The following is a 25330-nucleotide window of genomic DNA, read 5'->3' as shown; positions in this document are numbered from 1 at the left end:
CCACACCCCCCCACACCTTCCCCCACATCTCACATACACACCCACAAACCTATGCCCACCTCCCATACCCTCACCCTCCACAATATACGAGAGTAAGACTTCATTTTAAGCTATTATGCAATCACCTCTGCATACACTACACAAATGCATGTAAATCGGGACAAAAATATTTTTTTAAATCAAATTAATGAATGCTGTAGTAGGCTTGATAATTTTTTTTTTTTTTAATAGTCTTAAAAAAAAAAAAAATTGGTATTTTTTTCTGGTTCCAAGATGGCAAACCCTTGCTAAAAGGAGTACTTCTGGGGGGACAAGAGGGGAGCAACTTGCAGTGGCAAAGTTAGGGGCTGGGGTGGGACTTCTGCTCCCATGATGGTGACCGGGGGCGGGGCATCTGTCAAGGGGTGGATCTACCTTTGTGGCCCTCTACAGCTTGCCAAAACTCGGTAAGCAACCCTCTGCCGGAAATAATTGCCCAGTCCTGATCTATGCTGTCCTTTTCTGTCAGTGTTGCTGAAGGAGCCCGTTTTGATGAGTCGGTGAGGCTGTCTTAGAATTAAAGATGGCTAATTAACTTTTGTAAAAGCTATGTGGAGGTGTTCATCTCTGTCCATGTAACTGCAACTATAACAGCAGCAATTTGACAACCCCACCCAAGTACCTCTGAGTTACAATACATTGTCACTTGCTGTGTGTCACAATGCAGCTCTTTAAACAGGTAGTTCTACCATCTGAAATAAGTATGTGCTGGCATTTTTTTTGTCCTTGTTTTTTATTTTCCATTCAGCTTTTACAAACCTTTACAAGGAACCAGCCATAATGTGTTAATAAGAAGAAGGATTTGAGTGGCTGTGAAATATTTGGCATCTTAAAGACATTTGGATCATTGATACCTGGGCAAAGGAGGCTCAGTTTGTGTTTTCATCAAGGACTGTGCCATTGAACCAGACAGTATGTTGTTCAGTTCTGTAGCCAACTAATAGGTTGTAATAGTTCTAGCCCAGAGAATAAAGCAGCTGATATTTACCAGCAGATTTTTTGGTGGAAAGATATTGTATAGCTTGGTGGTTTAACAGGAAATGTCAGGGGGGCAGCTTGTGCTCTCAGTATATCATTTGCATCTAGGGACTGTAGAGCCCCTAGGGAAAGGGGCTCCTTCCTCCTCTCCCACCTGTTCTTGCAAAATTGGCAGTGGGTTGGGGTTAAAGAGCTTGCAGACCCTCTGAGATCAATGAAGCTCTTGGGGTGGAACGTGGGAGGAGAAATGTGCCTTGGGCCAGAGTTACCCTTTCCCTTTCAGAGGAACAGCTGGTATGTTAACACTGCAGCACAGGACTCAGAGGATCTAGTTCTAAATTAGCGAGCCTGCGGTACCAGTAACAGTTTAAACAAACAGCATGGAGCTCTGTATATGTGCTGTAAAGCCCACCTGGGGGAGCTGTAGCCTCATGCTGTCACAGCTAAACAGCCAGTTTGTAAACTAGCTAATCTGAGGCTGGTGATCTGCTCAGTTCTGCAGGGACTGGAGTGCAGATGTACCTACTGCCAGTGACTGGTTTTAACTGACTTCAGGAGGTTGCATAACCAAGGAGGCCTTTCCATCACTTATCATTTGCCTTTTTGATTGAATAATTTAATGCGGGGGCCGGCAACCTTTTGCCACTGTGGTTTGGCGCTGCAGATCCACCCCTAGAGCACAAGCTTCCTGAGTATACCTTTGCTGCAGAAACCCTGGCTCCTCTGCAGCAAAGGTAGGTGCAGGCAGGAGGGCAGCTGGGAAGGCTGCAGAGGAGACAGGCAGCTGCATTCTTCCTGATTTATCCTCCACCCCCACGCAACCCAGGCCAAGTCAGAGTTTTCTGAGCCGGATTTGATGACTTCGTGAGCCGGATCTGACCTAAAGGTTGTAGGCTGTCAACCCCTGAGGGTGAGCCAATCATCCCATTTATTAAAAATGGAAAGGTTAAAGTTAAGTAACAGCAGTATAGGAGAACACTATATCACTCAACTGAGCTTTTAAAGATATAGAAGTTATTTGTCTTTGCATTTTGCAAACATCTTTCAAGGTGAAACCTGCAGCTGCGGCTCATGTGGTGACATTACTAATTTTCAAGTGTTATATTTGAATAAAAATGTATTCAGAGTGGCGAAAATGTGAGGGACATATTACTCTCCCTTTGCATTTATGTAGCACAAAACCAGCTCTCACTCAAAACCCAGAAAAAAATCAGCTCTGATCAAAGGCCAAACACTGAAAACTTTAACTGGTGGAAGGGTCATCCCTGGGTTAAGAGCAACTGCAAAAGGGGCAATTATAATGCAAGTTATGGCAGTGATCCTAACTCGTGTGGGCTGTCAGGTGCTTGTTCTAAATGTGGTGCATCAGAATTAAAGAGGTTGGAAAATACTGACTTGTATGACAAGTAAAAATTTGTCATGTGCAGAAGGGAACTGTTTTTTCTACTTAAACTCTGACCTTTTCCTGTGGTAATATAATTGTCAGAGATTCTGGAGTTGTAGGATGCAGATAACGGAGATATTTATTAATAGATCGGCACTACAAAAGCAAAGTACCAAGTCCAGGTAATAAAAAGCCATTAATTTTAGGAACAGTAGGACTTCCAGTCACTTTTTTTTTTTTAACAGCAGTGTCAGCAAAAAAAATTAGATTCTAGCCTTGAATCATCTTGTAAGTGTGACCCTACTACCCAAAAGACAATAACAACAAAAAAAACCTTGGATGTGTCTCATGTCTTGACTCAGTCCTGTGATTTGAGTGGAAGCAGGGGTGGGAAACACTGATTCATGATTGTTTGCATATACCGATATAGTTCAGTGATGTCTCTACATCAAAAGAATGGGCGAACTACAGATTTGGCAGTCGAGGCCCACGTAGTTATATGGCACGTTAGATGAGATATATACTGTAAAGAGTAAAACTTCTCAGCTTCCTATTTCAGCTGCAACCTGATATACAAGCATCTGAGCCTGCTCCTTTTGCCTGTCAGATTAAGGAAACCTAACTCTCCAGTTTGTCCTTGAACCCAGGCTTCTAATGTTTCACTGCTATTGTTCAGGATGTTTTCAGATTCTTTCCATGTGAGAGCAGCCTAGAGAAATTAGAAATTAGACGGAACCATCTTTTTTTAAAAAACAGAGGGTAGCACACCTGGGAACATAATCCACAAGGACTATGTGTCTCCTGCTGTGTTTAGAAAACACAGCATATAGTGAGTGTCTCAATTAAATATTTTTTTGAGGCATTTAAGAAAATTCTGTGAATGTTCCTTTCATTTTCAGGTATAGGGTTTTTTATCCTCATAACACTGTTAAATTCCCGCAAAGGGTATCCAAATCTTCCATTTGCCTTCTGAACAGCATACTTCCAAAGCCAAATGATCCGTCACTATTTCTGATCAAACTCATGCATACATGTATGCAAAAAGATGGACGTTTTGAACAAATGCATTGATCCAAAGCCTGCTTCCATGTAGCCTCAACAATGCATGCCTTGTAGATATTAACCCTTTATTCCTGGTGACTTTTTCATGCACATGTAATGCTTGACAATATATGTGGCAACTTCATGTCCAGATTAGCATTCACTATTTCCCCTAAAGGAAAGAAAGATGCACACAGTATTAAAATAGCTTGATTTCACTGCCTTAAAGAACAAATAAACAAAAAGCTGCAAAAACCCCCAGTTTTTTTCTTATGAAAGTAATACACAGGTCTTGCTGAGCTCTAGAGGAGGTGGAAGAACAAGATGAATAGTGTGTGTTTAACACTTAATAAAACTTTAAGTGTCTCCCCACCGTATGTGTGCAAGGGCAGATTGATGGGGGGTGTAATACAGCCGTGTGGATGCAGCCCCCTCTTCTGCCATTGCCCCTGGCTGGTCGCAGGGCGAGCTGCAGAGCCGCTCAAGCCATAGGCTGCGGCTGTGCAGGGTGCCAGGCTCAGCAGGGGACAGTAGCAGCAGAACTCAAGTTCCTCCTTCCAGTGCTTGCTTCCTGCCTGCCCCTCCTCTGCAGTTGTCCTCAGTTGGCCAGGAGCAGGCACTGGAGGGAGAAATCTGTGAGCTGCCATCAGTGTCCCTGGCTGAAACAGGCATGGGGGGAACCCCAGAGCCACCCCTGCCCGAGGCTGAAGGGAGCAGCTCTGTGGGGAACCGGGCAGTCGGGGACAGCAGTGGCAGAATACAGGTTCATCCCTCCAGTGCCTGCTCCTGGCCAGCAGAGAACACCAGGGAGGGAGCAGGGACTGGAAGTAGGCAACTGCATTTATAAGAGAAATACTGTGCTATTCTGTGCCTTTTTGCCATATTTTTTCTATCAAGTAAGAGTACTGCTTTCTTTTAACATTAAAGGACACACTAGAACAGTGTAATGTTCTAAATGTAAAGAGCACAGTATGTACAGTTCTCTCTGCTACAGCAGCTGTTTTAAGCTGACTTCCAGGGAAATGACTTGCAGATGGACTACAGTGGTGTCTTTGTTCAAAGTGTATAGATAAAAATCAAATTAATAAGGAAAGACCTTGCAGTTGCAAAATTATTGGCACCCTCCCCTTGAATACACCATTCAACAATACTGTTATTATCTAGGCCTGAAAAAAATGTTTGATTTGTATTCCCAAAACTCACGTCTAGGTGCTGTGATAGAGTCATGAACATTTTTTGACCAGATCGGCTGACACCGAAGTTGTATAGTTTCATTAGCCAAGAAAGTTTGTATTTCTAAATGTCCAGGGAAGCTTCTTTGGGTAGATGTGATATATCTTTTATTAAACCAACTTAGTAGTTGGAAAAAAGTTGTTTGCAAGCTTTTGGGCACGAACACCCTTCTTAAGTATTTATAAATGTTAGTCATATGGGCTACGAAATAAAGAGGGGACTGCATTTCATCTAGGAAATTGTTGGTAATTTAATAATAAAAGGAAGTAGATTACATAGTATTGCCAAAAAATTACTTTCTAGCTTTGATTATGCACATGGCCACAAAGGAGCTGATGGTTGGCTGTTTGAGTTAATTATGCACTGGGTTGCTGCACATAGGTCATGTTTGACAAACTTGTGAAAAGCAGACTTGGCTGAGCCAGCTGAAATGCCGTGTGCAAAGATCAGTAGTGTTGAATGCAGTTTAGTGAGTGCAAGGGATGGCAGTTGGTGGGAAGTATTTAAACTGGGTGCAAGTGTAAAGAGCTGAGTGCAGTGTGCAGCTACATATAAAGCACATGGATTAAAATTGGGACCTCAGCGTGGCTCTGTAGGGAGGGCACACTGACTTAAGAGCGACAGCAATTTTCAAGCTGTCGTGGGATCGTTGTGCTTTTAATACTTGGAACAACGTCTCTTGGTAAGGTCTGTTTGGAGCCGGGAAAGAAAATGGAGAGAATATCAGACGGTAATTTGAAATGGGAGAAGTCCGCCCTGGCTACTTTAAACAGCAACAGCATAACCCTGGTGGCTGTTCGCAAGCGGCAGCCAGCTACCGATGTGCCTGAACTACTGATTGTCAGTGAAAAGTCCAAGCCAGGATCTCCTGTAAAGGTGCACAGCAGTTTTCAGAAAGAAGAGAGAGTTTCACAGGGTTGCTCCATGGGGGTATCGGAAGTCAAGGCTGAGCAGGTCAGTGTACTATATTTGAGCTTAAGAAAAATGTGCTGAACACCAAATATAAATCAATAGGCTTCAAGGTTTTATGCTCAAAGTTTGATCTTCTCCCAGGCATGTTGTGGGTCATAAATGCCATACAAACAAGATCCTCTGAAAAGTAATCTGTAAAAGAAGGTTTTTTGTTTTTTTTTAAATAGAAGTAGTATTATGCAACTTTAACTAATAGATGTCCTTACGGGCCAGCTCTGCCTATAATAATGTCATATGTGGGTTTCCAGTTGTTAATAACAAATAAAACATGTTAATCTTTCCTTCTTTTAAATTGTATCATTTCAATGAAGTCATCAGATTGTGGTTAGGTTATTCTCTGGAATGAGAGAAACTGTCTGAATAATGAAAAAGATCATAATTATAGGTAAGTAGCTTATCTATCATTATTCGGTTGATACTGGCAAACATTCTTAATACTATGGCTGTGGTAGCAGCCTTCTCCCTCCTGTCTGGTCCCTAACTGTACCTTAGTTTTGTAGATTAATTATTGTTAAGAGAAAGTTATTATATTTTGAAAGATGTGATCTTGTAAAACATGATGGAGTTTACTACTGGTAGGGATTTTTTACTGGAAGAAGATGCAGAAAATTGGTAGGCACAAGGACATTGATCATTGGACAAGGTTTTTAAAAAAAACTGTTATGTTCAATCAGTGATTCTCAACCAACCAGGGTGCTGTGGCACCCCAGGGTACCTTTTAAGATCCTTTCAAGGTGCACTACGGTGCCAATCAGTGTTAGCACTGTTCAGTGTGCAAACATGATTCACAAGATAAAATCAGAAATTTTAAATAAAAATCCATAGTGTTAAAATGACTCTGACCTGCTGTGGTCTTTCTGAGTTTTTGCTGCAGAAGAATTGTTCTATTATTTTTCTGTAGTCAAAAAAATGGTGAAAAGTAAGATCTTCTGAAGAGCATCTCGAGCTGAATGAGGGTGTCTTGCTTCAGTCTTAAAGCCTGAGAACCACTGCTTTAAATACCTAAAAGGTTGAGAACCACTTTACCACTGTAGCTAAAGTGACTTGAATGATTAATACTGGAGTAGAACGCAATGACCAAGTAAACATAGAGCCTTTTACTGTCTATTTTATGGCAAACATTTGTAATATGAGAAACAAATACAACATCAATTCTGAGAACTGATTTCTTTGATGTATAGAGTTCAGGTATTTAACATGTGAAATGTATTACCTTTTGTATCTGAACTGTGAAAATTGTGTACAACAAAGCTATTATTTTGAATAAGGAATTAAAAAAATTGATGCAGAGGCCTTCTCCCCTAAACAAAGCTACTTAAAGTAGTCCGTATTTAACTACACTGAAAGGCACTGAATTGAGTCTGTGAGATGCATTAAACATGCAGTATGTGGTTTGTCCTTTCAGTAAGACTTGGTAGAGCTACTTAAACATTCCCATTGCTACACTGAGGATGAGAAAAGTCACCTTCCAAAGCTGTTTTGTGGCTTAATTAGTAAAGCTTAGTTAAGTTTCTCCTTAAGTATTAATTCCACTGAACAACAAATTCCTGGTTTTGTTTTTTAAAAAGACCAAGGGTTGTAAAACTGTATTGTTATTAATAGCTACCAATAATAAAACCTTCTATTATTTGCTAGTTATGTTTTGCTGTGTGTTTTTAACTGGGGAAGAAATGTCTATCGTGACACTCAGATCTGACAGGTTCTGAAATTGTTGTTGTTCCTATAAAGGATATTTTTTATTTTAAAAGGCTCCTCTATTAGAGGTGGTGCAGCCCATTGAGAGGTGTTGGTGTATAAAGAAAGAGTCATTATTGCAGTTTGCATGGGAAAATTTGAAGATCCCATCTACTCAATTGAGTGAAAAACAGTAGCAGAAAAGAAGAGGGTAGCGGTTGCGCTGACATCTGTTATGAGTGTTGAGAATGGCAACCTTCCTACCTACTAGAGAGTCCCTTTCCCTGGCTGCTCACGGACATAGTAAGCAGCATGCTAGCAGGGGGGAATAGAAGAGGCACTGATGTAGGGCCAGTATTTTGGAAATCCCGTGGCCTCTGTTCTGGTTTTGTTGGTAATGAGTCACCAGGCTGCCTGTGATGAACGGGAAATGTCTGTGGTATTTTTAGTTAATATTAATGAGTGACTCTTTAGTCTTGTCATGTTGCCTATCAAAGGAGACTGTAAAGGAGTTGTTAAAGGACTGAGGGGGAGAGATAAAACAATGATGCAAATAAGAGAGCCCCATGTACATAACTTCAAAGGAGCTAGGAGGACAAGGACTAGCTTCATCCAGACTAGGATGTTTTGCTTTTGTACACCCCTTGGCTCAAAGCTTTGGAAAGTAGGGAGCTTGCTCTTGACACCTATTAGCGAGCAGGGAGAGGAGCAGCTCAGAGCTGCTCGAGGTCTGCAGGTGGAGAGAGTCTGTACAGGGAAAGGAGGCTTTATGCTAGCATTTGCTGGTGAGCAAGAGGAACGGTCTGGGCCAGGCCTTACTTGTATTTCTTTGAGATGATAGCTTGCGGCATTTTATTTAAGATGTATATTTTGAGTTTTGGGGCATAAAAAGGCAGTTACCCGTGTCTACTAACAAAAGGATAAGATGTCCACATAACACAGTGGTGCCCAATCTTTTCACCCTGCAGGCTGGATAGGTGATGCCAGGTCCATTTGTGGGCTTGATCTAGCCAGTGGGTTTGTTCTGGTACCTGGGGCCAGCACAGCAGGGGCCTGATCCAGCCACAGAGAAGCTGCCCTGTGGGGGCTGGGAATGGCTTCCCTTTGGCCTGGGGGGAGGGAGTGGGTGGAGAGAGCCCAGTCCCAGTCATGATGCTTGGTGGTAGAGCAGAGCATGTGACAGAGTGGCTCCAATCCAGATATGCTGGGGAGAGGGGAGGAAGGAGAAGTCCAGCCCAATCCAGATGTTAGAGGAATGAGCCGGGCCCTGATCTTGCTGTGTGGAAATGGCCCAGGTGAGGCTGGATCCAGTTGTGCACAGCTTCCATTGCTGCCCTGCTGCCAAGTTTCCCAACCTGTGGAGATCCCTACAGGCCAGATGGCGTGGCTCCACAGGCTGGATTTGGCCTGTGGGTAGGGGGTTTGAGCATCCCTGGTATAAAGCATGGAGAGGTAGTCAGCCATGTTCATCTGAAGCTAGGCAGAAGGCAAGGCAGTATGGTACCTTATGGATTAACTCAGAGTTGGTTTATCATAGTTGTTCTCGACCATTTTGGACTTGGGGCACCCCTTCCATAATTTTCCTGAAAGTAATGGTACCCTGTTTAAAAAGCAGAAAATATTGCAGTGAGTAAAAAAAATATGACTAGAAATACACTTTTCAGGAGAAAAAACTCATAAATAACTACAATATTATAATCAGTGATCTAGAAAGTGGATTATTTTAATGTGAAATTAGATTTCTTATAGGAACAAGGGCATTGTGGAAAACCCCATGTATGCTGGAACCTGCTCAATCCACCCAGCTTGGTGGAACCCACTCATTTTCAGATCGTTGCCTACAGTGTGGGGGTGAGGAGGAAAATTAAAAAGGGGGACAGGCCTATAAAATAGGGAGAAGGGAGGCTCTCCCTTCAGGATGGGTGGACAGTGAACAAGGGTCTGTGGATGGAGATGCCTTTACAGGGCAGCCAGTCCACACCATGGGAAGGGGCTGGCTGGTGCAGCATGAGAGGGCATGTACAGGGTAGTAGGACCAGTGGCTTCTGTTGCCAGCTTGCCCTAGGCCCCAGCCACAGATTGCTTTTGGGAAGGATGTCCTGGAGTGGGGGCTGCCACCTTGCCTTAGCTAAGAGCTCCTGCCTGACTTACCTTTGCAGTCATGGCTGGAGCCTGTTACAGGAAAGGGAAGAAAGGCGTACGTCACCCCTGCGTCTTAAAGCAGGTTGAAGCCTGTCTCCAGAACTGCGCTGGTTGAGAATCACTGGTGTATAAGGTACCACCCTGTACTTCACACTGTATAACAAATGCTTGAGGTAAGGTGCTACTCTGACCTAAACAGTAACCTGGCAAAGCTGGATCAGCAAGGAATTACTACTGGGAGTGCCTGTCTCCTGGCAAGGAGTTTTAAGGCTTCTGTATCCCCCTGACTCTTCCCTGGCCCTGTACTAGGACTGTGCTGGGGCAGAGGGCAGCACTGACAGTCCGGTGGGTTGGCTGGGACACTCCAGGGAGGGTGGTCTCCTCCATCACCAGAGCTGCAGTTACGTCAGCTGTAATAGATGGTAGAGCCCCCAGGGCAGCCCACCAGCTGGTGGTGAGGTCTGACCTGCCTGAACTTTGACTCTTGTCAATCCTGTGAATAAGCAATGCATTGTGTTTGGATAGGAACAGAGGAGGGAAGTGGCCTGTCCTGGAGTATGTGGTGACATCAGCCTTTCTCAGTCACGAGAAAGTCTATTGCCGTGACACCCAACACATGTTTGTAGTTCTTCTGTGTTGTCCTGATGGCATCACCAAAATGCCACTCTGCTGCCACTTCCACTCTGTAGGTGCCAAGCTTGGAAAGGAGGCAGCAAAGAGTCCTTGAGAGCATCCCTCCCTGCTTAACCCTTTGTCCACTGTCCCACCTATCCCCCTGCTGTGCTGCTGTCGGGCATCGAGAGCAGTGGAAGGGATACTCTGCTTCATTCCCAGGTTTGGCTCATGCAGAGCAGGAGCTGTGTGGCCAGGATTTGGCTCTGAGCAGTGCCCTTTGCAATGCCAGAAAAGGGGGGCAGATGCTGCATCAAAGTGTATGCATCAGTGGGGGTGGGGGAAGTCTTAGGAAATAGATGCTGTGGATTTATTAAGTACTGACTTTCATAAGTTTTATTCTGTGCCCTCCTCCACCCATAAGTTGTGTGTTCAAACCTTTGGATTTAGTTGGTGCTTACTAATGGGGAAGAATTGTGTGAAGGGCACCAGATAAAATAACTTCCTGGTGTTTTTTGGGTTGGGGCTTGAGCCAGGTGGTAATTTTAAGTTTTTAGGAGGGCTTCTTAAACAGCTGGACATTATCCTTTGTGCTGTTGACAAGCCCTGGTAGCAGGGCTACCTTCTTTCTGTAGGCTCACCTGCATAAGGGAGGTAGCTGAATGAGTGGCCATTGGAGCCTGTCTGGTGACTGCAGACAGAAGTAGTGTTAGCCATGTTAGTCTGAAACCAGGCAGATTCATAGCATCTGAAGAAGTAGACTGCCACCCAGAAAAGCTCATGCCTCTCTGAACGAGTTAGTCTCTAAGGTGCCTCCCTGCCCTGCCTCGTGCCTGGTGAGTTCTGCATAAGAAGTGAAAAGCTGGGGGAGGAAGTGGTGCTATGAGCAGAGCTGGTGGTTAGGAAATAAGCCAAACCTGACTACACCCTGGATTAAGAGGGTAAATTTCAGGCAGGTAATCATGCATAAGCCTCTGTCTTGTTCTTAAATTTGGCCCAGCTTTGTACCTGTGGGTGAAAGAGTACATAGTGCTTTGCTTTGTTTGGAGAGCTTGTTATTTTTTAAGTTCTTTTAATGAACTGCTGTCCCACGCTGCCAAAAGGAACCCCTTGCTGCTGTAGGCCTAGCTGGGACCCACCACGGGGCTGTTGCTCAGCATCTGATCTAAGAATACACAAACTGGAGTTTCACCCTAGGAGATGTAAACACCCGAACCCTGGTGCCTGCGGGATGCTGTAGTAAGAGCCTAGAAAGGGACATTTGTACAGCTAAGCGCCCTGTGACACCCCCTCCACCTCCACAGCCAACATACTTTCTGTCTTTTTCCCTCCATATCCCCCAAGGCCTGGGCCTTATTCACAATGCTGGTAACCAATATTTCACGAGGCCTTAGCCTTCTCTTACATAATATATGTGTTGTGGTAGGGCCTGTGGGCTTCAGCACAGAACAATGCTTCAGGATGATTCAAACTCTCAGTATGAGTTTCTCATATGAATATGAGTATAAGCCCAAACAGCTTAGCATTTAAGCCAGTGGTGCTTAACATTTTGGCCCCATGCCCTAGATGGGTGGCACAGGGTCAGTCTGGGCTGGATTGGGCTCCACAAGCAAGAATCAGGCTTCACAGTGCCTCCTCCCAACCCTGCCCACTGGGATCGGGCCCTGCATGGCCTCAGACAGCTCCTGTATACCTAGGTCAGGTCCTGTGCCGCCCTCCCCTGGCCCTGAGTGCCAAAATTGGGCCCTGTGAGCTTGTTGCCTCTATCCAGCTCTGTGCACCAGGATTGGACCCTGTGCCAGTCTCACATGACAAGATTGAGCCCTGGCACTTTATGCCACCTCCTCCTGGCCCCACATGTGAGGATTAGGTCCCACTGCCCTGCACTAGCTCCTCATGCTGGGTTTGGGCTCTATGCCACCCCACATACCCAATGTAGCATGCAGGGCCATGGCCAGCCCATGAGTTTCGAGGTTTTAGCTGCTGGGTAGCAGCAATTAATGCTGCCACCACTCCCCCGCACCTTGCCTCTCCCCCTTCCCCAGATCCCAACAGGCAGGATCATTTCCTGGGGCTAGATCTGGCCCATGGGCCAGGGGTTGAGCAGACCTGGTCTAAACTAAGGCAAGACTCCCATTTCTTTATGCAGAATTTCCTCAGTGTGCTAGTTGTTGGAGCTGTGCCTCTCCTTTTTACTAGCCTTCAACTTGGGAGTCATGGCCTCCTTTACCTTTGGCATAAGGTAGCCTCACATTACTTTGGAGTCAAAGGACCTAGAAAACCTTATACTTTGTGGTGGAGTGGTGGTAGAGGGGAAAGACTAAAGTATTGGTCTAAAATCTAGGGAGTCCTTCTTTTGTTTCAGGTTTCTTGTATACTCAGGGCAGGAGGTTACTGTCAAATGAAATAATAGTTTCTTCACAAGCAATGAGGAGGTGACACACTACCAGCTGGAAGCGCTTGCAGATTTTGGCTGAGCATCAACCACCAACACTCCAGGCTACTCCTGTACAGCACATTAGATTCTACATTTGTGGCACAACAAAGGTGATGTCTGTTTGCAACCTAAGGTCAGCAGTGGCTTGTGACAACAGCACTGAAGGTACATTTGGGAAACTATGTGGTGTGACAAAAATAAGCCTCCCCAAGTAAAGCAGTCAGTCTTTGCTAGCCTTTCTTTGTTCTATCTGAAGACCTCAGGAAGCACATAAATAATGTGGGTTATGAAAACACTATCAAACAAATTAGCCCCATTCGCTTGGTACGATTGATGTAGACAACTGGTCTCTAAGGTGCCACCCTGGCCAGCCTTCTGCTTGATTTCAGGCTGGCACAGCTAACTATCTCTCCTTTTGGAGCATTGGAAGCTACCAAGCAACAAACTATTGGCTTATTAAATAGCTTATAATAAATGCATGTAAAGTCCAGAGAGAGAAATCCAATCTAGAAGTTGTTGGCTCATAACCGCTTTTCAACACTGGATACTGAGACCTCTATTTTTTTCCTCCCATTCTCCTAAACTTTATTTGAATGGCTTTTTATTTCACTGGGAGAGAGGAGTGAAATTTCAAAGGGAAGGGGGGGGAAAGGTGAAATGGCTTAACAGGAGTTTGAGAGGTGGGGAGGACCTATTTTTTGCTTGCAGATTGTTCACAATCATGTTTTTTTTCTTCATGTAAATGCTACAAAGTGGAGCAGGGGTTAAACAGTGTACGTCCCCACCTATTCTGTCATGCACAGTGCTTGGAGGATGTAGCAAATATGTCTTTGCAAGACAAACATTGTCTTCTAAGCACATTTCAGTGTGCAAAGTGAAATTTATACCTCTGATTAGGACTTGCTTAGGCAAGTGAGGGAATCATTTTTTAACACTTGTTTGCTTGACTTTATTGGAGTAGGTCTTTGTAAAGAGGAGAAGATCACAGGAACATGTAAGCAACCATATGCATATATTTTGTTCCTTGTTCAACATGACGCCTCAAGATTGAGCTTAAAAATACCTGCCAGTTTGATCCTGAATCTTAGTAACAGTCCTGCACATTAGTGACTCACTTCATTGTCATATGGAGCTTCTTGCCATATACTTATGGTTGATTTAAGTAATGTGGTAGGGAATCTGGGGAAGCACAACCAGTTGAACTTGGCTTCAATGTTTGAATTGTTTTTTTTCAAAATGGTATTGGCAGCATACAGGTTTCTGAACCTCCAAATAATTTATTGTTATTAGAAAAGTTAGGAATGATTTCATACAGGATTCTTGTTTATCAGTAGCAGGGTCGGGAGAGTAGGGTAGGGGTCTTCTATTCAAAATGGCATACTTGGATCATTCTTGTGAAGTATGGATGTGGACACTTGCCAAATGGACTGGAAGAAGTGGTGTGCACTTGTGTGAAGAGCAGAAGACAACCACATACAATATAAAGAGCAAAACAAGAGCAGTAAGATCCAGTTGTGTTTTCTAAAATATGTAATGTGAAAGGCTACATATGTACAATTTAGCTTCTGAGGCTTAGACAGTGAGCAATACTAGAAGGGCTTAACAAATATTTGAATGAATGGTAGCCAGTTCTTATCTGCTACACTACTATGCTCAGTATAATAAACCTGGATTCTGTTAGTAAAAGATAATTTGCAGGATTAATAGGAACTAAATCAGAAGCCTCTATTTATTTCAGGATTCCTTCATGTCACTTCCAGGCAAAGATTCAGATTGTTTTAAGTAGAACAGTTTTGTGACAGGTCTAGAACTTGCTGTATTGAAGCCTCCTTCTACCTTTGATACTTGAAGCCTGGTGATGTTTGGTTCAAGACTTGGGATCTATTGTGAATTTAATATAACAGACTGTGATAAGCTCCTCTGGATTTAAGGAGTGCAGAGCAGGGACTGAAGTGAAAGTGAATTGCTTGTGTTGTATTTTTTCCATGTTGGTCCTTGCCCAGACATCATTATTCCCAAGCTGTTTGCCCATAAAACACAGTTCATTAACATCTAATGAACTGGATTCGCTCTTGTGTAAGTAAGTGGCCTAAATGATTCTAATACAAGTATTCATGGTATGAAGGAAGTCTATTTTCCCATGTAATAGAAATGTGGGAATTGGCATGCTGGTTCAGACTCAAACACCACCTGCCTAGTCCTGTATTCTGTCTCCAATAGTGCACAACATTGGAAGGCGTGATCTCCACAACACATGCAAGTGTGAGAGTCTGGCCTGCATATTAACTCATACCCTGAACTTTAACAGTTAAGAATTGGTTTGTGCCCAGAACATGGGGCTTAATATTGCTTCTGCAAAAATTGTTGTTAGCTGTGACAACTTCTCCATATCCCTTACATCCACAGCTTCCTGCAACAGTGTTTCACAGTGGAATTATGTAGTGGGTGAAAAAGGGTTTGTTTTTTTTTTCAGTTTTGAATCTGTCACTCTTCAGTTTAATTGGATGCACTAAACTACAGAATCCTGGCACTTTGAGGTCACAAGATTCCATTTATGGTATTAATGAGTGATTTTAAAAAAAAATTGGATATAGCAGCCTGAAAATTAGTATGGCTTTGATTTATGGAGATGTCTAATCTGATATTTGGCCTTTAATAAGTGCTTCAGAGGAAGCTGAAAGAAACCATGTAGCAGACATCCATGGAATGACTTGTACTTTGTGGGAGTTTCTCCATTATTCCTATCAGTTAATAGCTGATTTATCTTCTGAAGCACAGATTTATACCCCTTCTTAAAAAGTGACCCTGCTAATAAGAATGTAAAAAAGGGCTCTTGAACCTATACAATTTGCCTAAGCTATGGACAGGCATTACATTTTATGCCAGGAGAGAAGCCTTTCTTTTGGCATAAAGAGAGAGTGTGCGGCCATTCAAGGGCTTTTTTTCCTGGAAGAGGACTGTCTCCTGTGAAAAAATGACTGCATCTAATGAGGAAGATCTCTCCTTCTGTGCCAGCTGCAGCACCTGTGCACTTCTGATAGTTGAATACTCCCAGTACCACATATCTATCTTCCCCTCTCTCTCACTCTTCCTCCCTCCAAGAGGGAGGTAATGTGGGAGAGCATAGGCTTCTTGCTAGCCTGCCCAGTGTGAGCTGGCAGGGAACTCTATGGCGATATTACTGCCACTGAACAGATGGGGGGGGCATTCCCCTGTGGCTCCATGGGTCAAGCCTTGTGGCAATGTCCTGTCCATCCAATCAGCTGAGTGCCAGAAAGGGACCAGGAGGCGTTTTTCCTACATCTAGACATGTCCTGCAGCTCCAGGATTGTTTTAGCTGTAGGGTGTCTACCTCCCACCCTTGCAGTTCAGGTGACCCTGAGGTGTACTCAGGCTGGGGGGATTCTCCTGCTTCAGGGGAGTGTGCTGAGGGCTTTAATTTTAAATAATCATGTTGAGGATTTCTAGGTATTAAAGTCAGCACATTCAGGAGAAATAGCTGAGGGTTAGATAGTCAGCTCCAGCTCCAGTTATTGATAGCGTTTGATGTTATGTATTTTGATGGCATCCCTTATCTTTGAAATGCTTTGAGCTCTATAATACTGTTGTGTGAGAACTCAAAAGGTACATCATTTGTATGTGTTTGTCTTGCATTTCAGGCTTTGCCTAAGACTAGTACCCCTGCAAGTTGTGTATGGAAGCCAACAATGAAGCAGAATTTTGCCTTTGACAACATTGGCTATGAAGGGAACGCTGAAAACCTGCCCTCTGGGTCGTCTCAAATGGACATGGTTACAGTCAATATTTTGGGTATGACGTGCCAATCTTGTGTGCACTCTGTAGAGGGCAGAATTTCCAAGGTGAAGGGCATTGTGAGTATTAAGGTCTCTCTTGAGCATAGCAATGCTGTGCTTAAATACATAGGGTCAGAAATAAGTCCCATACAGATTTGCCAGGAAATTGAGGACATGGGTTTTGATGCCTGCATAGCAGAAGGAAAATCTATCCCATCATCTTTAAGATCAACAACGTCTATAGCAGAAGCTGTAGTTAAGTTTCGGGTAGAAGGCATGACCTGCCAGTCTTGTGTCAATACCATTGAAGGTACAGTTGGGAAACTGCATGGTGTGACAAGAATAAAAGTCTCCCTGAGTAACCAAGAAGCAGTCATTCTTTACCAGCCTTTCATTGTTCAACCTGAAGACCTTAAGAAGCGCATAAATAACCTGGGGTATGAAAGCACTATTAAGACCAAATTAGCCCCACTAAAGCTTGGTAGGATTGATTTAGAAGGCTTACAGAAGGTTGCAGCTGGCCTTAATAGTGGTTATGTGGATCCATTGGTGGACAAGATGAATAATACAGCAACTGTGACTCTAGGGATAGAAGGCATCCATTGCACATCTTGCATCAAAAATATTGAAGGAAATATATCAGAGTTTCCAGGCATACAATGTATTAAAGTGTCATTGGAGCATAAAAATGCTGTTGTACAGTTTAACCCTAACTTAATTACCTTATCATCTTTACAACAATCCATTGAAACCCTTCCGCCTGGTAACTTTAGAGTATCCTTCCTTAATGGAGCAGAAGCAAACAATGGAGAGCTTTTATCAAAGGCAGCATCTTCATCCCATTGTTTTCTCAGCAAGTGCTTTGGAGATCAACTGCCTGTCACAACTGTAATTGGCATTGGTGGAATGAGCTGCAGTTCCTGTGTACAGTCTATTGAAGGCACGATATCCCAAAGGAAAGGAGTACAACACATATCAGTTTCTTTAGCTGAAAAGACGGGGATCATACAGTATGATTCAACTGTAACTAGTTCAGAAGAGCTAAGAACTGCTATAGAAGACATGGGATTTGATGCTTCTATTCTAACAGGTACTGTGCAAATTTTCTTTTAGTAATGTAAGCTAGGTCAGGTGGTATCCTATTAGAATCTCGAGAGAAAGAGAGAGAGAGAGAGTAAAAAAATAGGACTTTTTTAAGGCCAGAAAAAAAAGTTATGGTCTAGTATAGCTTGCATATTGCAGACCATAAATTTCACACAGAATGTGACTGCTGTTGGGAAAACAGTTGGGAAAAGTTACAATATGCAGTGAAAAGCCTGACAAGTGCTATAGTGATTTTTTTTTTTTTTTTTTTTTTTAAATAGCAGACAATCTCTGAACTTCTTCAATAACGTTTTCTTCTCTTATTCCTATAGCCTGGTACAGATACAAATCTAAACTGAACTTGCTTGTTTTTCCCTAGGAATTTTAAAATGTAAAATATTAATAAAATATCTTTAAATGAAAAGCAGACATTTCCCTAACTGGAATATCCTGCTGTATCTCTGGTCCCTCAACTTTTAAGCTGTTGTACAAAGGGCCTGTATCCTGCTGCTCGTGAGTTTAGTGCCAAAATGCCTATTGATTTCAGCTGGGGTAGTAACATTTTCTGTATTTGTGTAAGTCAAGAGCAGTGCCATCAGTACATTTTGTTCATGGGTTTAATGGTTTAGATATTGCTATGGACCTGATCCCATTTATTTTGGTGGGGGGTTTTTTAGGAGCAGGGTTAGTTATCTACTTCAACTCAAAACAGTTTTGTTTTGAGCTACTGATGTAGGCTTCAGTTTACCTGGAGTTGAGCAGTTTTAATACATGAGGCCAAATCCTGGTAATCTTTCTCAGGGGAGTAAACCTGCTGAAGCCACTAGGACTACTTATAGATGAAGATGACTTGATCTATTGTGCTTAATTATGTATTTTAAAAAATACTACTTGTTTTACAGCTAGCAGCTGTAATTGCCTTGTGGCATTTTGACATTGGAAATGCTGATCTCCACCAATATTGTCTGCCTGCATAAGTATGGAATTGTATACTATCTAGGGTATTTTTTAAACAAATCCTACTTGCATTACTTTTAAAACATATGGTTATTTAAGATTGAATTCTAATGTAACAACACTGTATATTACCTTATTTAATTCTTTGCCATTATAATTGTAAATATAGCCAGAGGTGGTGCCTCCCTGAAGTCAGTGTATAATTTTAGTTTTCATCACGGTCACTGCAAATTACAGTGGTACCATAAAAACATAAAGAAACTTGTCAATCAGACACATTGGGGAAAACTGTATAAAGCATTACTAAAGATGAGCTCTGCCTAATACTTTGGGATACATCATTTTAGATCAAACAAAGGGTGAGACCCTGGCCACTTAAACTTAATGGGAGTTTTGCCACTGTCAGGGCTTCTTGAAATAAATTTTCCCTTCTCCATGCTCTAGAGGGCCCCCTTCTCTATGTTGCTCCCTGTACAAAGCCATTTCCACCTTTGTAAAACAAATCAGAATAGCAGATTTTCAGGGCCACTTTGCACAAGTGAAAATGATTGTGCATACGGCACATGCTATGGAGAATTAAGAGCAGTGGTGAGAACTGTGGTGGGGTATTGTGCAAAGGCTGGCACTTCAGGTTGTGCAGAGTAACAAAAGTCCAACTTAGCTTGTTATGCAAAGTCAAGTGAGTCAGCAAAACTCAGGGACAAATATCTGGTACAAATGAAGCTATTTGTTAAAAGGACTATGCTGAGGGGACTGGTGAAGACCCAGTTTGGCCTGCAAGTACAGTAAACTGAATGATTCTATGAATGGCAGGAAAAAACGTTTATAGCTGAAACTGCTGGAAAGGATTTCAGTTTAAAGTTAATGGGGGAGGCTTCTGATCTCTTGGGATGCTGTTTGGGGGGTGGGGGGGTGAGACAAAGTAGGGATTAGAGATGAGTGAACAGCAAGAAGCAAATTTTAGCACCACAGTTTTTAAGCTACCTGCACCTACCTTCTTCTGGAACCTCAGGATCCCATATGACACCATTGGACATTTCTCATCCTGATCGTAGTGGGCATCTTGATCTGACCGGGCCACAATGAAGGAAGTGTTGATTTCTGAACCTTCACCAGCTTTGGCTAAGTCTCCCAAAATACCTTGAACACAAAACTTCTAAATGCTGATGCCAGCATTTTGAATAGCTGGCTTTGTAAAGAGGAGCATACATAGCTCTTAAAGCAATTGAGAGCGAGTGAGCCAATAAATGCTACAGCAACTACATTTTTAAATCTCTGGAGTGGAATCTGAAACCCCATGCTGGGTACTGAGATTCCTTACACAGTGCATGGGCACACTTAGCACCTGAGAGAGGAAATGCTGCTTCAGTCTGCAAGGGATCTATAGTCATGAATCTTCTTCTGAGGGTCGGTACGTACAACCCTTTTATGAACTGAGCAAAGCTCTTTCTCAAGTATAGTTCAATACAACATAACAGAAGAAGGAAGAGGTGGGGCGTCACTTGTCTCTTACATTGGAGCCTAGTGGTTAGATCACTCCTAGAAAGTGGGGGAGGAAGAATAGTTTGTGAAAAAGAGGTTGTTTGTGGATCTGCCTGGGGCTAGGGTTTCTTTATTGGGTGACCCACTAGTCTACTGCACAGTGCCCAACAGGAGGAACAACTGATTAGACGGTGCCTCATCCTGAGAGATCTAAATACTACAGTGTGGACTGAAGTGAGTTCTCTGTGCCTATATCCTTCTACATCATTGTTTGGTTCACAGTTTATGGAGAGATGTATCACTTGCTACTGTCATAATGATCAGTTGCTGAGAAGGAGATCAGGACAGCTAATTAGGCTGCATTCTCCTTAGTGATTTAACTGCTGTGAAGTCCCCCTCAAATAGTTTTGTTTTTAAGAGGACCTAGCTACAGATAGTAGTATGTATACAGTTAGGAGGGAATTTTGGTCTTTAAAGCTGGAGCACTGAATAAAGCAAAATAGTCTTGTAGCACTGCAGGCACAAGACAAGGTAAGTCTGGATTACTTTTGCTAAAAGCCAAGACCACAGTGTAGTGCTCCTGACTTGTAGAAGGCTGTGCACAGTTCAGTCACTGACCATGTTTTGTTGCTTTGAAACATTTTATCATGCCATAAACCACGTTCATTCTGTTCATGGGGTGTTTTTTTCTCAAGAGACCGCTACAAGCAAGCACAATGATCCACCTATTTCTGAGCCTGCTGAAATACAACATAAAGCTCTGGAGTCAACTTGCCAAAGAGTGGGAAATATTCCTGAACCCTCTCATCGAAGTTATGTCTCAAATACTCCACCAAAGATCTCTTTCCTAGAGGCTCCAAAACGGCCCAGTATACTGACAACTGAGAAGTGCTTTATGCAGATCGCGGGCATGACTTGTGCATCATGTGTATCAGCCATTGAAAGACATCTACAAAAGGAAGATGGTGAGATGTTTGTTTGGCATTCCTACAGAGAGCTTGTAAGGGATCTTTGGCCCCTTCTGAATATGAAGGGTCCACTATGTTGTAAATATAAGGCACAACTAATATGCAAAGTGTGTTCTTGAGGCTAAATGTAATTAATAGTCTTTCTTACATATTTAGGTAGTTCCTAATTAGGATGAACAGAATGCTGCTATACAAAATCTACTAGTGAGCTTGCCAGTTGACAAGTATACCTGATGTCTGTACAAATTCCTGGAATTTGATATTACTTTAATATGGTCACCGCTGTAATAAAGCTTTCATTCAGCCTACCTTAGAGCTACTTGTGCTCTTATAAGTCTTTTAAAATTCTTATGAATACATGCATCAATTCTACCCCAATACTGTGAGAGTGCTAAAACAGACTTTCGAGAGACCTTTAACTTTTCGGAGGCCTTTGCTTACTAATTTTTAAGCTCCCAACTCTAACGCTGGAGAAAAAGTTATAACATTTCTATTAATAATTCACAAATATCAAATATTCTATCTTTGCTGTATTTCTTTGCTTTGTGACTCTACACTGAATTGCAGATTCTCTTCTCTTCTCATGCTAGAAGCTTTCCAGACTTACAGGGCCTGATTCAAAACCTACTGACCTGTTGACATCTCACCCACTGGGATCCCAGTCTGATTCTTCTGTTCAAGTCATTCTAATGGGAATTAAATCTCTCTAAAAGAAAACTACTTATATGAAGTGAAATAGATACAAAAGCTTTTGTTCTTTCTTGCTCAGGGAATTATGCTCAGGGAATAACCCTGAAGGGAAGGAGTGAGGGAAATTTTAAAACCATTAAAGGTTCCCTAATTTCTCCACTGTGGCACATGTTGATTATCTCTTGTATTATATATTCTTCAAAGGAAAGGAAAGACAGTGTCTAATATAATGGCATTATTGCCATTGCAGGTATTGTTTCAGTGCTTGTAGCTTTGATGGCAGGTAAAGCAGAGATAAAATACAAGCCAGAGAGCATACAGCCTCTTGAAATAGCACAGCTGATCCAGAGTTTGGGCTTCGATGCTACAGTCATAGAAGATCAGGCTGATGAAGAAGGGAGAGTGGAGCTTGTTGTGAGTAATGTGGATATGAAATTATTTTTGTGGTTTGTTTTATATATTTAACAGAAACAATTTTCTTACAGCTAAATCTGTTTAAGGGAGAGGGGAAATTGAACCATGTTGACTCCAGCTGATGATGTTGCTTCTCTCATTACTCTTCAGACCAAATTAATTACATTAAAAGTGTGCTCGGTGCAGTCAGTTTCACCAGTCATCCAAAGATTTTTTTTTTGCATACCTCTGAGGAGCCCTTAGGCTGTAAAACATCAATAAAACATATCTTCAGACTTGCTTATATTTTATAGGCAAAATACTGTTAATCAAATGCATAATAATAGTGTCTGACATTTTTATCCAAAAATCCAAGTTTCTATATGAATTTAGCCAGCAGAACTCTTTCCAGTCTCTGAAATATAGCTACTTCCTTGGGAGAAAGTGGTTGCCATTTAGTAGTAAACAGCTAGAACAGAAAATGCAAGTGTACCTTATTGAAAGTACAAGAGGGTACTTCCCAGGTAGGGTTTGGCTACAGCCTTATTAACATTAGAGGTGCATTGGTAAAGATTTTATTGGCCAATAGTGATTATTAACCAACCATATTGGCCAATGCTGATCTGATAACTGATATTTAGTAAAAATGCAAGACATTTTAAACTACTGACATAAACCTTTTTTTGTTTGTTTTACATTTTATCTCTCTTGCTCACGTGTGTGTGTGTGCGCGCGCGCGCGCACACACACACACACACACACTTTAGTTCAAGTGCCCCCACCACCATTTCTAAGCATGAGGATGCTGATACAGGAGATGCGGCAGCACTTTAATTAGAGCAGGACCCAGAGCCGCTCTAAATAAAGTGCTGCCCCCTCCCACCCCCCCACTCCTGGAACACATGTAAAAGTGCCCATGCCAGTTGCAGTAGACAGGGTTTGCCTAGCAGTGCCTGCAACTTGCTGTTAAGGTTGCCAACTCTGACTGGAGCTATTTTGGGAGATTTTTTTTCCCTCCAACATGACATAATGTCATTAATTGTACCGTTCAACTCATTCACAGTGTCAATCTCCTGGATTTTTTTCAATAGTCACTAGGAGATGGATGCCCATTCCAGTAGACATCTGGCCAATCCAGGAGGGTTAGCAGCCCTACTGGCTGTGCACAGCCCTTCAGCCTCTGCTCTTCCACATGATGCCTTTGAACCCCAGCCCAGGAGCAGCTGCCTGAGCCTGTCCAGCAGGGCTGATGGGGAAGGTGTGAGCCTTCCTGGCTGCCCAGGGCTGGATGGCCTCTGGGCCAGGCTCCCCGCTTTCCTCCTTCTGCCCAGGGCATGGCCATGGGACCATTCTAGCCCTGGAGAAACCAGGCCACCCCTTCCCTGCAGCCGGACCCCAGGTCCTAGGCACTGGACTTCAGCAGGGGAAGGGACCTTTCCCTTCCTGGTGCTGCTGCTGCCAAGGGCAGGGCAAGTCCCTATGCCCCACTCAGGCAACTGAATAGACTCGGACCCCCTGGGCACTGTGGGTTGAGTTATGCTGGGCTGGGCAACTGTCCGCTGCTCCCCACCCCAGTCATGTTTGTGGTATTCGGAGCCTTTTACAGTGCCTGCCCCAATCTGCAGCCTATGCTGCGCCAGCACGTGGCACACTGTTGCAGCTGTTCTGCTCTGCTGTGCTCCAGCCTGGCCCGGCCTGTTGGTGAGGGAATGGGTGTGCATCTGGGGTCACCCTGGCTTGTGGGAGGGAACCCAGGTGTCCAGGGGCCCTGGCCACGTGGGTGAGAGGGAACCCAGGCATCCAGGGCCCTGGCCAGAAGGCATAATTATTGGAAAGCATTATTGGCTACAATGGCCAAAAAAGCCAATAGCTGATAATGTTATTTCCCTTCTAATGGTGTCAATCTAGAAGGCACCTCTAGGTAACCTAGTTGCTCCATGAAAAGCGTTATGAGGTATTAAGTAATAACAGTGCCTCCATTTTCCATGCCATTTATAAGATGGTCCTTCCAGCTACACAGTAGTTGGTAGCATCTTCATGCTGAGGCTTTTGTTCAGAACTAACAGAGTTAATCTCTTAAAACCCAAACACCTTTTGCTGTAGAACCTGTAATTTTTCTTCTGGTTTCTCTCAGGTGGGCCAATTTAATTTGCATTTGTACATTTTGACAGTAAAGGCTCAGGAGAAATGCCCGTAAATTTTATAAGCTTTATGCTTTCTGGATGTTCATTGAATTAGTATAAATGATAAATCTCTACAACCACTGGTGCCTGCACTTGTGTGTTTCATCATTTTAATCTTGTTAGTGTCAACCAACAGCAGCACTGCTGGCAAGAAAACTACTTACCAGTTCCATCTCAGCATGAGTGTTGAGAGTGGAGCCTGCTCTTCGCTCCACAGACCACTAACTACAGTCTGTTCTTTAGATTACAGGGATGACTTGTGCTTCCTGCGTCCACAACATTGAATCCAAACTAACTAAAACTAATGGCATTTTATATGCTTCAGTGGCACTTGCAACTTGCAAAGCTCATGTCCAGTTTGATCCTGAAATTATTGGACCTCGAGATATTATAAAAATTATAGAGGTAAGTTTTAACTTTTTAAAAACTTTTCAGTGGAAGTATAAGGTGATGTTAAAGCAAATTCAAAATGATTGTTTTCTAAAAGACTTCCTGACTTTGCAGCTAATATGCAACTTACCAGTACAGGTCAAAATTTATGTTGTTGTGTTGTAGCTGTGATGGTCCAGATAATATGTAAAAAGTAGGCAACCTGAGGGAAGGGTGTTTTGTGTCTGAAAGCTTGCCTAATGTCTGTCTCCACTATACAGTTAGTTCAATAAAAGGCTGGACCAAATAAATCCTGTTTCTTGCAAAATTAATAATGTATGGTCAGTAAAAGTTTCAAACTTCAAAGGGCTGTGTGGCATCTATGGATATTAACTGGTCAGTGTTTCTATAAAGTACCAGTATGTGGTAAAAGTGTGATATATCATAGAAAATTAAGGTTGGAAGGGACCTCAAGAGGTCATCTTGTTCAAACCTCTGCTCAAAGCAGGGCCATCCCCAACTAAATCATCCCAGCCAGGGCTTTGTCAAGCCAGGCCTTAAAAACCTCCAAGGATGGAGATTCCATTACCTTTCTAAGTAACTTGATCCAGTGCTTCACCACTCTCCTAGTGGGAGAGTTTTTCCTAATATCCAACCTAAACCTCCCTTGCTGCAACTTGAGACCATTGCTCCTTTTTTGTCATCTGCCACCACTGAGAACAGTCCAGCTTCATCCTCTTTGGAACCCCGCTTCAAGTAGGTAAAGGCTGCTATCAGATCCCTTTTCTATTCACAGACATCAGGGCTGGAGGCTCACGTTCATCTTGTGGTCAATGATGACCCCCAAGTCTTCTTTCTTCTGCAGTGCTAGCCAGCGTAGCACTGCCGAGCCTATAAGG

The 25330-nt window shown here is 43.0% G+C and overlaps 1 protein-coding gene across 1 annotated transcript in view; it reads left to right on the top strand.

The window, feature by feature from the left end:
* Positions 1 to 5116: 5116 nt before the first annotated feature.
* The window catches only part of ATP7B (ATPase copper transporting beta), a 49269-nt gene continuing 29055 nt past the window's right edge, over positions 5117 to 25330 (top strand). The window contains exons 1-5 of the mRNA XM_019529987.1: positions 5117 to 5629; positions 16172 to 17396; positions 20524 to 20793; positions 21737 to 21900; positions 24306 to 24467. Of these exons, the coding sequence (XP_019385532.1) occupies positions 5387 to 5629; positions 16172 to 17396; positions 20524 to 20793; positions 21737 to 21900; positions 24306 to 24467 (2064 nt within the window). The 5' untranslated portion in view covers positions 5117 to 5386. The remainder of the gene's footprint in view (positions 5630 to 16171; positions 17397 to 20523; positions 20794 to 21736; positions 21901 to 24305; positions 24468 to 25330) is intronic.

This window comes from Crocodylus porosus, unplaced genomic scaffold, assembly GCF_001723895.1.
Source record: "Crocodylus porosus isolate Cpor-Errol unplaced genomic scaffold, CroPor_comp1, whole genome shotgun sequence".
NCBI classification, from domain to species: domain Eukaryota; kingdom Metazoa; phylum Chordata; order Crocodylia; family Crocodylidae; genus Crocodylus; species Crocodylus porosus.
Note: the sequence above shows the minus strand (reverse complement) of the source record. Positions and strands in the feature narration are given on the sequence as shown.